We start from the raw sequence: 12567 nt of genomic DNA, 5'->3' as shown, positions 1-12567 counted from the left end.
GAGCCTGGCATAGATGCCATCAGAGAGACTTTATCCAGCACCTGATAGGAACAGATGCAGGACCCACAACAAGTATTAGGTGGAGTCCTATGGAAGAGGGGGAGATCAAAGAGGCCATATGTTTTGACCTCTGCAAATGTGCTATGGTTGTGTAGCTTCATGTTCTTGATATGGGATTCATAACAGTAGGAGCAGGGTCTGTCTCTGACTCTTTTGCCTGCCTTTGGGATCCTTTTCCTGCTACTGGGTTGCCTCATCCAGCCTTGATGTTATGGTTATGTGCCTGGTTTTATTGTAGCTTGTTACATTTATGGCTTATGTCCCTTTAAGACATGCTCTGAGGGAAGGTGGTGGGGGGGGGGCAGAATCCAGGGGAAGGGGGAGGTCAGAGAAGAGAATCGGCTGTGGATGGTGGAAAGAGTCAGAATGTAATATATGAAAGAAGAATACATTTAAAAAGAAAAAAAATGTGGGTGATAGAGATTTGAACTTGGGTTCCCAGGCTTAACTGGATAGCAGGTTCTCTTACCCATTGAGTCATCTCTCCAGGCTTTCCATCTTTTTGCTTGAAACAGGGTTTCTCATGGAACTTGGAATTCATCATTTTGGTTAGATTAGATGCTCAGGGAGTCCCTAGAATCTGCCTGTCCTTTCTTTCCAGCCCCAGGTTTCAGATGCACACTAATATGCCCAGCAGGCATAGGTTCTCATGCAATAAGCACTTGATCCACTGCAGTTTCTTCATTTTTATCTTCCTAGCCTCTTCACCACATTTTTTTTCAAGATAGGATTACTCACTAAACCTGGAGCTCACCAACTCAGCTAAGCCAGCTGGCCTTTGAGCTCCAGAGTTCTAGACATACACTGCTCTGTATTGTTAAGTAGCTAGAGAAATTTTAGAGTGTATCTATAGAACATTACCTTAAAGTTAATAGATAGATTCTTACTAACTGTTGGAAAACTGCAATTTCTCACTGTCAGGTCCAAATAGTTTTTCTGTGCTCCTGCTATCTTTTGGTTAAGTGTTTGAACACCACAATTTACAAGGTTCTTATTCTGGTCCCTAAGACCTAGCTGCAGAAAGCACATCAGTTGCTCACCTTCTGTGTTCTTTGACTACTTTCAAAGAAACTGAATTTATTTTTTAGATAGAAGTCATTAATAACAAAAAAATTAAAGTGTCTTACTTAGTTTTCTATGGTTTATTTTGTGCTGTGGTTACATGTAAAGTATGTGGATCCCAAGTGTGCCGCTGGAAGTTTTATGTGTGTAGGCATCATGAAGGGAGGCCCAAGGTACAGACACAAAGCAAGTGTGGTAAGTGTATCTCATAAGGTGCTCTCAGTCTCCCCAGGTAGCATCCTCCCCCTGGAAGTAATCACTATTCTATCATCCTACACCACAATTTATGTTTTTCCTGTTAAAGGAATTTCACAGAAATAAAATGAGTTTGGTATTCTCTATATGCTTTTGTGTCTGATTTATTCTGCATATTTCTTAAAAGGTAAATGAAAGCTACTTTGGACTTTGTCATCTTATTTTATATTTTTTAAATAGTTCTCCCTTTGATTCTTTTCCTTATTCCAGGGTTTGTGGACATATTCCATTAAGTATGTTGAAGATATCTTTAGACATCTTCTCTTCCTTAGAGCATCAAACCAAAGAACTTGACATTTCACTAAGAAACTGTGCTAGAGGGCTGGTCGTGTAGGCACACACCTTTAATCCCAACACTTGGGAGGTAGAGACAGGCAGAGCTTGGTTGACATAGTAAGTTCTGGGCCCAGTAGGGCTACACAGTGATACCCTGTCACAAAACCAAACAACAAAACAGGAAAAAATTATACTAGAGCAATTGTGGAGGCACATGAAGTTGGGCGGGTGGGGAGGATCTAGAAGGATTTGAGGGATGGGAAAGAATATCATATAAAAGAACTTTTAAATACAAAAAAAAAAAAAAAAAAAAAAAAAAACACCTTAAAATCAGTTTCAAATTACGGAGTTGGAGCTACTGAAGCAAGTGTGGGGCTCAGGCCTAAAACCGTAGTACTTTAGAGGCTGAAGTGGAGGATTGCTCAGTATTATATAATAAGGCTGGCAAGAACTGAGGAGTGAAATTGGACATAGCATCTTTGGCTACAGGCGAGACTCGATATGAGAGAAGGGGAGGGTAGTGAAGATCTGGGAAACATTTAATGTGGTTTCACCACTTTCTATGAGGAAGTCTCATTAGTTTCTTAAAATTCTTACTATATTTAACTTAGAGACATTATTTTGTGATTCTAATTAAGTAGACAATATTTTTCCTTGGAAAACTGGCCTACATGTAAAATTACAGTTCTTAGTAAAAACACATACTGTTATAAAGAGAACATTAACATGGTATTTTAAATTTATATGTGCATATATATATATATATCACATATGTTTTTTAGGGTTGGGTATAAAGGCCTATCCTTCTGAACTGTCCTTTTTCTTCTGGTTTACTTAAGAAATATTTGTAGCATTTGCTGCACATCAGGTTCTATACTAGAAAGTAGACAGAGATGAATAAAATGTCCTTCTTAAGGAAGTTGCAATCTTACTAATAGGAATGTATAGATAATATGCTCTCATAAATATTTAATATTTTAAATAATGTTTTGAATACTAAACAAAAAAAAAGGAAATGGTTTATCAGGTTGGGGAGCTTGTATATTATGTATCAACTAAAGAATAGTCTTTGGCCTGTGACTTCTCTTTATAAATCTAAATTTTGGAGTGGTTTGTATTTTTAATATTAATTTTGCCTTATAATTTATGTTTTTATGCTAAACTTTGTATTCTTTTATATTCAACTAAGAAAAAAGTGAAAGCTATCTAATTTTGCTGGTTTTCATCAACTGTGGAGATAGGACTGTGATTTTTCTAATCAGCTAAGATCCACTTGGAGTACATTCAGACTCGTCTTGCTCTAGGACGTTTCTTTGGTAAAATAGCTTAGGCCATTCTTACTAGGAAGAAAGAGAATCAGCTGCAGTGAATATATATGTTCTACTGAAAGTTGTGCTGGTGAGATTCATCTATTATGTATTTATCCTTTTTTTGACTTTGCTAATGTTGTCTCTGCCTACTTATAATATCTGTTCCTCAGGAATCATGTATAATTTTCAACTAAAGACTTTGTTAGTAGCAGGCTTTTTTCTTTGACTATATCAGTTGCAATGCCAGAACAAAAAACTCTTTGAGAAAAGGCCAGTTGATGGAGAAACTTGTTTCAGGTGGAGAGTTTGTTTGTTTGTTTGCTTGAGTTGGGTTCTGTTATTTTCCTAGGATTTTTCTAGTAACCTAAAGACTTAAAGCAGTCTGGTCACATGTGTTGAGCCAGTAGGGTAACTTTAACCTAATAGAGAAATAATACCTAAACCTCATTTGAAGAACTCATCTTGACGTTTTTTATATTAACACTGTCAAAAATATATCCCAGGAGTTGGCCTAAGCCCTTCTACATCATCATGTCCAAATTGCAAGGGAAAAAATATATAGTACAGATGGCAGCATCAAAATATTAGCTCTTTTAGTAGCTCTGCCAATGTTCCTTGATGGTAGCCAAACCAGTGCTGGGCATACCATAAAACCTAGACTTCAGTCTGCTGCTTGTCATGGGTCTTTGGCACAAGTTACTTAGGCAGTTGTTAGAAAGTTCTGCAATTTTGCAAGATATTGTAGAAACATTGATTGTTATAATTATAAAGTAAATGGAACCATTCTGTTCAGGCCAATTACTAAAAGTTATATTCTGAGAATCCATAAATTGATTACTTGTGGTTTAAGCTATATTTTCTTGAATGAAATATGCTATGTGGATGGAATTTCCTATGCTAGGGCTTAAAAACCGATTTAACTCATACTGTGAGTGACTCATAAATATTAGTATTACTAAACTTTGGGTTTTAAGCATAATCAGTTCTTGGTCCCCAGAGAGCAAATAAAAATATTAGCTTGTCTTTTTAGGGTCTAACAGCCTGTTTGGACATTTTAAAATTCCTGTTTCCTATTTCTTATTTAGCCATATTACCCTTTAATCATAAGCTTAGATTTGTGACTTTTTTATTTTTGTGATTTATATTATGAAAACAAATGTTGAATATATGTTTCAACTACCTTATTTTGAAAATCACCATTTTCAACATGAATCCATTGATCAAAAACTTTTTTATGGTTTTGGAGTAACTTTTTTTTAACCTTTTATTGATATTTTTTTGTGTGTGTGTGAGTTGCACATCATACATCCCAGTCCTACTCATCTCCCTGTTCCTTCATATTCTCCCCTTTCCCTTGCAACCTCTACCCCACCCCACAAATAAACACAAGCAAACAAGCAACAACAACAAAGCATAGAAAATATCTCATTGTGGAGTCTGTAGTGTTTTACAGTGTGTCCCACAGTATATCCCTTTGTCTACACACTTCACTTACAAATGTCCACTGCAGTGAGTCTTTGGTCTGGCTCAAGATCTCTGCCTTCTGTGATAACATCAGTATTAGATCCTCACTGGGACTCCTTGGAGAAACTTTTAATGGTAAAACACTGTTCCTACAAAGGACTTTATATAACATGTTAAAACTGCCCAGTTGTAGATTTATCACACTGAGATCATTGCCCAGATTCCTGGAGAATCTGGTATTCCATGGTATTCTATGGAGATAATTCAGTCTATTAAGTGCTTGCCATGCAAACATGAGACCTGACTTTGATCCCCAGTAGCCAGGTCAAAAACAACCTAGCATAGTCGTTTGTGCTTATAATCTCAGCTATGGGTAGGTAGACACATGGAGATCTTGAGCATCACTGCCTAGCCAGCTACTCTTACTCCACACATAACCTCAGATTTCCCTCTGGCTTCTTTTGACACGTGCACTCAGATGCACCTGTATATGAATGAGCATATACGTGCAGGGGCACACACACATATACACAAATAACCTTGCTTTCGTTCAAGAAATAGGATATTATCTATGTAATGATGGCATCATTGTGGGACAGTCTATTTAAAACAACAATTTAGTAGCATCTGCTGGAGAGGGAGTGGAATAGTCAAGTTTTGAATGGCATACTTGCTTAAAATTTGCAGATTAGAGATTTGTTATTGTTGTTATTCTTGAAAACTCTTTGTGGTTTAGGCACTTCTTAATCCTTTTATATTATATCTTAAAACATCTGTGTCTCAGTAATCATTTCTGTTTTATGGATCAAAAGCCAGAAATGAACCAATAGCGTAAGTAGGCACAGATAAAAGTTAGGTAGTCTGATTGCAAACCAGAATTCTTAATTCTCTTAACTCTGATTTCTCAAATTCGCCTGTATTTCAGATACACTTAGAAGATTTTTCAAATGGAGAAAATAAAAAAGCCAGGCTCCTTTGAAAGACGAGATGTGAACTTTGAAATGTCAAATGCTAATTCATCTTGGGTTAGGGGTTATGAATCACTGCTTGGGTTAGGCATGTAACTCAGGGGTAGAACAGTTATCTAGCATGTGTGTAGCCTACATTCAAATCCCAGCACCTCATAAAACAAAACAAAGACATCATAAGTTATTATTATTTGCTTGAAAATTAACATTTATTTGATAATCTAATAAGAATAAAATATATGTAAAAACTTAGGGCTATAATAGAACGCATAATAAAGACTTTATGTACCTGACTCAATAGTCATATATGTGAATTTTATACTGGGACTCTAAGTCATAGAATGTAGTATATGAGATGCTAAAAGTCATTTCGGAAAGATAAAGATACACATGGTTTAATGAATACTTTTTCTGTATAAAATTCCAAGTTTTAATGATTTAAAATTTTCCAAGCTTTAATTTGTTCGAAAATATTTAGGAAATTACTTGTGTCTTGTGTTAATATTTTGCATGCATAATATGATCTATAATGATAAGCAATTAAATTACATGCTAATGTGATAGAAATAGGTCAGATTTACCAAATATTTGCTTATTATTATTTCTCACTGTCTTTTTAATGTAAATACTCACATATAACCAAATGATTTTTACTGAAAGACCAAAAAGATTTAAGACATTAACATATTTATGTTTGTTTTTAACATTAACATTGCCCTACAAAAATAAAGAACATGAATGTTTTAAGTGGAAAAGTTAAAACACACTTGCTAACTCTGAAATAATAAGAAAAAACCTGTAAGGCAAAAAAAAAAAAATGTATTTTAAAATACCGGCAGCAAAAAAAGTATCCATTTTTAAGTTATTTAGCTCACAACTAGTTTCAATTTTGGGAGAGTCCTTTGAAATTATAATAAAAGTGTAATGAGAAATTGTGTCATAGGCTTGGTTATGGAATTGAGGTCAATGTGACATTTCTTGCATGATAATAAGGTGGGTGCTTGATACTATGTAGTCACATCTCAATTGATAGCATGAAAGCTTTGTTAAAGGTATCAAAATCATGGCTTTAAGTGGATTCCATTTACTGGTGGGCTATGCTGTGCTCATCAGTAATCTCCATGAGGTTAGTCATGCCTTATTCACCTGTTTGTTAGGAAAAAAAGGTTGAGGTTGAGAGGGAAACTCAAGGTCTCATTCAAAGGACTTAGAAGTTGAGCAGTCCTAATAGTATAACTTTACTCAGAGACAGCACTGAACTTGGGCTCTTGATTGCACTGCATCAACCTAGACAAGAGATCCTCTTCCTTTCTTCTGTGTGTGTAAGTAAGAAACAGGTAAACATTGAGTCTAGGAAAGTCATTAAATCTAAATAAAATTATAAATGATATATAATGAATCATTAAATCTATAAAAAACTAAACCTCATTCTGTTATTTAATTCATTCCAGGAGGTGGTTCTATGCATATTCTGTAAGGATATGTGTAATAGTGATAAACTGTTTGCTTGTAGCTTTTCTAGTAGTATGTGATTTCCCAGCCAGGGAGACAACCACTTTCAAATATAAGCAAGATCTGCATTTCTAAGACTAACAGTCTAAATACGCACAAAATAAAGCGTTAGAGTGTATACTTTCTAAGCCGGTGTTGTGTACCTTGTGATGATAAAAATGTTTATATTACTCAGTTTCTGAATGCTGGGCTGTTTTCCGTATCCTAAACTAAAGCGAGTCACCAAAATTGTAATGTAATTTGTTGTTAATACCGTTTTTCAAAATTCATGGAAATGATACATCTCAATAGATCATGTATGTGGTATTTTAGCAGTGAGCATTGGTTTGAATTAAGTCAGAACTTACGTAAATAGGACTGTTATACAGATCTGTTATAACACACCCTAGTGGACTTAGATTTCCAAACACTTTTGCCAGATAGGAAAAGGAGAAGTTGCACATAGGTTTTATAGCTTTTTATGAAAAAACCTTTTGTTTTGGGTCAAAAATATGAGGAAAACATGTTTGGTAGAGATGTTTTTGAATTTTTTATGTCATTAGTGCCGAATATGCAAGCTGTGCTGAAATCTCTATTTTATAGATTTTAAAGGCAAAATTCTGGGCAAGAATTTTACCCTTCTTAAAATTATTATGGACAAATGGAAGACATGTTGCAAACTTGTTTTACCCTGTGTGGTTATTATTCCTGGTGTTTTAAAAGTGTCATTTATTAGTAACTTTTGTAATAATTATTCATATACAAAAATACACAAATTGGTTAGACAATGAGAGATCATGTAGAGAACTCCTTTCTTATTATAATCTTATAATTCATATTACTGCATTAATTTGCATTTTTTCAGATTACAACTGTGATTTTCTCGAAATGAAGTTTTCTGGGCTAAAATGTCATCCTCTTATATTCTGTGGTCTGGCAGATTACTGTTGAATTTAAGTTTTTATTTAAAAAAAAAAAAAGTACTACACAAGGCTGTTAGAAATACCCTTGCAATGACAAGAGCCTGGCTTTGTGGTAAACAGAAAGGTCTGTTTGGAAATCAAGCTTAATTTAACAGCACTTTCAACGCGTAGTTAATATAACTGCTTTAAATTTACAGACAGTGGGAGTAGCTCACCGTTACCCAAGTATGCTTCATCTCCCAAACCAAACAACAGCTACATGTTCAAACGCGAGCCCCCAGAGGGATGTGAGCGAGTGAAGGTCTTTGAGGAAATGGCGTAAGTAATGTCTTCTCTGTCAGCTGGGATCTGAAACTTTTTAATGAGCTGTTGATCACAGATGAATCAACTCCTCTGTCCAGCTGATACTTATTCCAAAAGCAAATTTGGAAAAGAGAATTGATTAGACAAAAGGTCCTACGGTGAGGATTGGAGGGCTGCTAGCAGTGCATTAGCCAGTACTGCAAACTGAGAAATCCACCGTTGTTGCTGAACTGTCTTCCTTGATCTCCCCTTAGCCCCTCCTTCCCTTCCTTTTCTTTCTCCTTCCCGACTGTCTCTCTTTCCTTTCTCTGTTTCCTTTCCTTCTCCTTTCTTTCTCTTTGCATTTTTGCTTACTATTTTTCTCTCTCCTTTTATTTTCTATTTTGAAAAACTCCATTTTTAATCTTTAAGATTTTTCTTTCAAAAGTTGTTAGATTAGCTGACAGAAATACATTTAGGAGGAAGACTAGTGGCCACATGCAAGTAGCTTACAGATGGTCTGTGATTCCACAAGTGAAAGGGAAAGTAGTTTTCTTCTCTGTAGACTTATCTAGCATGTTTATTCAGGAATTCATGTTTTCTGACCTTTCTATTTTAAATTTTCAATATGGACAGGTTAGACATTAAATTAGAAAAAGAGGTTCATGCTGTAAATCTTGGGCATCTAGAATCACTCAGAAGATGGTTATATGGCTCTTGGTGTAAATCATTTATTCTTTTGTCTCTGTGGGTACCAAATGCAGACTGCTTCTCTTACATCCCAGAGGGAACAGACTGCGAGTTAGTTATTGGTTTAGTTCGGAGAGTGGGTTTGGTGGGGATACGGACGCTATTCTTTTGGCTGATTGAGAGACCTCAGAAAACAGTGTTTACCGTCTGTACTGATAGACGTCTATCTAAAGATGCAGAAAAAGTTAAAGGGCTTAAAATCAAGTAAATGATAAGTAACATCTCTATTTATACTTCTTATCTGTGAAGTTCATCCTAAATGTGTATAATATTCAAATACAGTATAGCATTTCTTTAAATTCCTTAATGATTGGAAGCAAATTGAAGATATCTGACAATTTGCCTGGTCCTTTTGGAAATAGTTTTTTTTTCCTTAAATGTCATTTCAGTGCCCTGTATGTGATAGTCTCCCAGCTGACCTATGCTATGGAAGATGTTTCTCCTTTGTGTGCACATAACTCATCCCTGTCATTCACATTCTAGCTGTTTTAGAAAACTCCAATTTATTCACAAAGTGCTTTATAGTGATCTGAAAACTAATTCTCTTTTATGGTTTTAGGTCTCGTCAGCCTATCTCGGCCCCTCTGTTTTCATGTCCTGACAAAAACAAAGTTAATTTCATCCCAACCGGATCAGCTTTCTGTCCTGTAAAACTTCTGGGCCCTCTCTTACCTGCCTCTGACCTGATGCTCAAGAACTCTCCTAATTCTGGCCAGAGCTCTGCTCTGGCAACACTAACGGTAGAGCAACTCTCCTCCCGGGTTTCCTTCACATCTCTTTCTGATGACACCAGCACAGCAGACTCTCTGGAGCCTTCTGTCCAGCAGCCGTCTCAGCAGCAGCATTTGCAGGCGGAGGAACACATCTCCACTCAGAACTATGTGATGATCTAAAGCAGAGGGGGAGCTGGCCTCCACCTGTGTTCCATGGATCAGGAATGAGATCTCAGACATCTATCTGCATGGAGTGACAAACTTTCTGAACACCATCAACAGCAAAATACTTAGCATCATAAAAATAGCTATTAACACTGATCTTGGCAGGGACCTACTTCTATTCAGCAGTTTTTGTGGAAAGCAGTAATGCTTGCAAAATGTGTGTGTCATTCAGCATTTAAGTGGAGACTATGCATTTCATAGTATGTCTGACAGATTAGTACTGTGTCCTGTGTTTTGTTCCAAATTTTTCAGTATGAATAAGCTCTATTTCAAAAAGTTGCCTGTCTAAGTAGAAAATGTCTTGCTGTGTTTTGTCCTATGGAAGATACTGTACTTCAGGATTATGTTTACAATTGATCCAGGTATTTGTTTCTAACTTCTATAATACATACAATGCAAAAAAAAAAAAAAAAAATGGCCACAACAGTTGCACAGTGCCCACCCTATGGCCTAGCTTCAGGTACTTCAGTTGAAGTCTAAACTCAGGTAACTTGGAATGTATGTCATATTGGGATATTAAATATTTCACAGCTACAAAGCTAAAGAGGGAACATCACTCTTTTGCCTTTCCTTATTTTATGCATTTCCTTTTCATCATTCCATTCCACATTAGAATAAGAAGTGCATTTATCCCTAGGAGATAGTAATCCTGGGTATGGGGAACATGAGGAGAACCAGCAAATCTGTGGTGTGTGACATCACTTTTGTCATGTGGTTACCAGTAGAACAACTGTTGCATTCACTGTTTCAACATGTATAAATGTGGCTTTTTAAAAAAAAAAAAAAAAAAAAAAAAGGTTGTGTTGCTCAGTTAAAGACTGTTACAATGTTGCAAATGAAGCTTCAGTAGTAGACTATACATAAACATTCTACAGTGTGTGTGATGGAATTTAAATACAAGAATGGCTGGATTTGATTTCAAAGCAAGTGGAGTTTTCCAGGAATAAATAATTAAGGATTTTTGTTTATATTGGCCATTGGGGTCATAATTGCTACTATTTTTTTTTTTATCTAAAGATATATTTATGTTTAGCTTCATTTTAGGAAATTCTAATTTGCTGGTTATAAAGTGAGACATTTTGGTTCCTGTTTTCGTCAAGTATTTGATAAATGAGTTGTATTCATGTAGAGAGAATGTGTATGTCTCAGAACCAATGCAGCATAAGCAAGCAGATTTCTTGTTGACTTACAAGAGCAATAGCTTAAAGCTGTCTCATTTAAGCCTCAGATAACACTATCATGAATAACTTTCTTAAGACTTGGAATGTGTGGAGTGGAGCAGAACCCCAAGTAAATAGCCTTGAACTTGCAGACTTGACAGAAGTTCTCCACAAAGTGTGAGGAGAGCTGTAGGATTCCTGACGTGTCACCTGGAGAGCCTGACTTCAGACATTGTTTTCTGCAGCACAGCTTATGCAAAAGTAAAGGGAAGCTTTTGTATTTGTATTACATTGCTTTCAGTTCAGTTAGAGCCTAGAGTTCTCTCATCTCCACCTAAAATGTGTGGCACATTTTTTGTTTGTTTTTGTTTTAGAATTAGGGGAACAAGTTGCTTACAGTTAGTGTTGAGGTTTCCTTAGATCATTCCTGAGTTTTTCTTTGACTCTTCTAAGGAGTCGATGAGTAGGAAGGAGCATGATAAGCTGATAGAGTGACACCATTTTAATTTTTACAAAATGCTGTGCGTGTGTGTGCATACCTGCGCACCCAGATATGTGTATGTGTGTATTCTGTGTGTTATTTTGTCACCTCAATCTCTCCTTTCCACCAAAGTTTGCAGTAATACTCTCTCCTGAAGGTGCGTTCTAGCTCACAGTCAGTGTTATAGAGACTGTCATGGAGAAAAAGACTCAGTTGACTTTTGCCATTTTCACAGGGGAACCTTTTAAAACAATCTTTTCAGCAGCAGACACCTTTAACCCTAATAATCTCAGGCCTTGATGAAAATACTATATTTTGTAGATTATGGTTAAAGGAAGAAAATTACTAGTTCCGTAAGATAAATGTGAGCTCCATTTAACTTCTGATATCTGGGTTAGCATTACATGATGTGTTGATCGTTTGCTCTGCTTTTGTCTAAGATGCAATAGTATCATTATCAATTTCAGAAAGGTGGACTGAATATACTTTTTTTCGTAATGAAATCTATGTACGATATTTATAGTGATGTGCTTTTATTTTCTCATGAGAAACTAAATATTGTTTGTGTTGTACATTTGTTTTTAGCATATATTAAAGTTTTGAACCAAATGTGTTAAAGCTTATGCTTTGCCATGTAAATTTCCCAGAAGTTGTTGAGCTCAAATGTATCCTACATCCAGCTGTAGAAACTTGTCAGAAATTGTTTAAATTTTGTATATAGGTGTACTGTTTAATTTTAGCCACTGCGCTGAACAGTATTCAAGTTATATAATATGGCTTTACACAAGAAATGTGTGGCTTCTGTTTTGTATTTTTTTCAGTATAGAAGTTCCTGTGTCTTATTTAAATAAAGTTATTAGTAAAACTGGAATAGTTTACATGTGTTTTTATTTTAAAAACACTGGTTTTTGGCACCTTACCCATTGGAGGTGAGTTCTGCCTTAGGTAATGGCAGTATTGATGCTCACTGAGTTCCTGACCTGTAGATCTAGAGTTGTGGGGTGTCTTAATTGGATCAGATTTCTCCAGTTTGGTTTCCTCTTGACATTTGCACATTTTGCATCCAAGGTAACAAGTCTGGAGTCCAAAGTTTTGTGCTGCTTCCAGCTGTGAGCATTTCTAACAGAGAAAACATTGTTCTGTTTCT

The 12567-nt window shown here is 35.9% G+C and overlaps 1 protein-coding gene across 4 annotated transcripts in view; it reads left to right on the top strand.

Annotated features, from left to right (window-relative positions):
* Glcci1 (glucocorticoid induced 1) overlaps window positions 1-12291 on the top strand; it is a 66000-nt gene extending 53709 nt beyond the window's left edge. For all 4 annotated transcript variants that reach the window (XM_034518896.2, XM_034518895.2, XM_076913701.1 and 1 more), the window contains exons 7-8: window positions 8007-8127; window positions 9401-12291. In XM_034518896.2, the coding sequence (XP_034374787.1) occupies window positions 8007-8127; window positions 9401-9734 (455 nt within the window). In that variant the 3' untranslated portion in view covers window positions 9735-12291. The remainder of the gene's footprint in view (window positions 1-8006; window positions 8128-9400) is intronic.
* The last annotated feature ends 276 nt before the right edge of the window (window positions 12292-12567 follow it).

This window comes from Arvicanthis niloticus, chromosome 15 (assembly GCF_011762505.2).
Source record: "Arvicanthis niloticus isolate mArvNil1 chromosome 15, mArvNil1.pat.X, whole genome shotgun sequence".
NCBI lineage: Eukaryota > Metazoa > Chordata > Mammalia > Rodentia > Muridae > Arvicanthis > Arvicanthis niloticus.
Note: the sequence above shows the minus strand (reverse complement) of the source record. Positions and strands in the feature narration are given on the sequence as shown.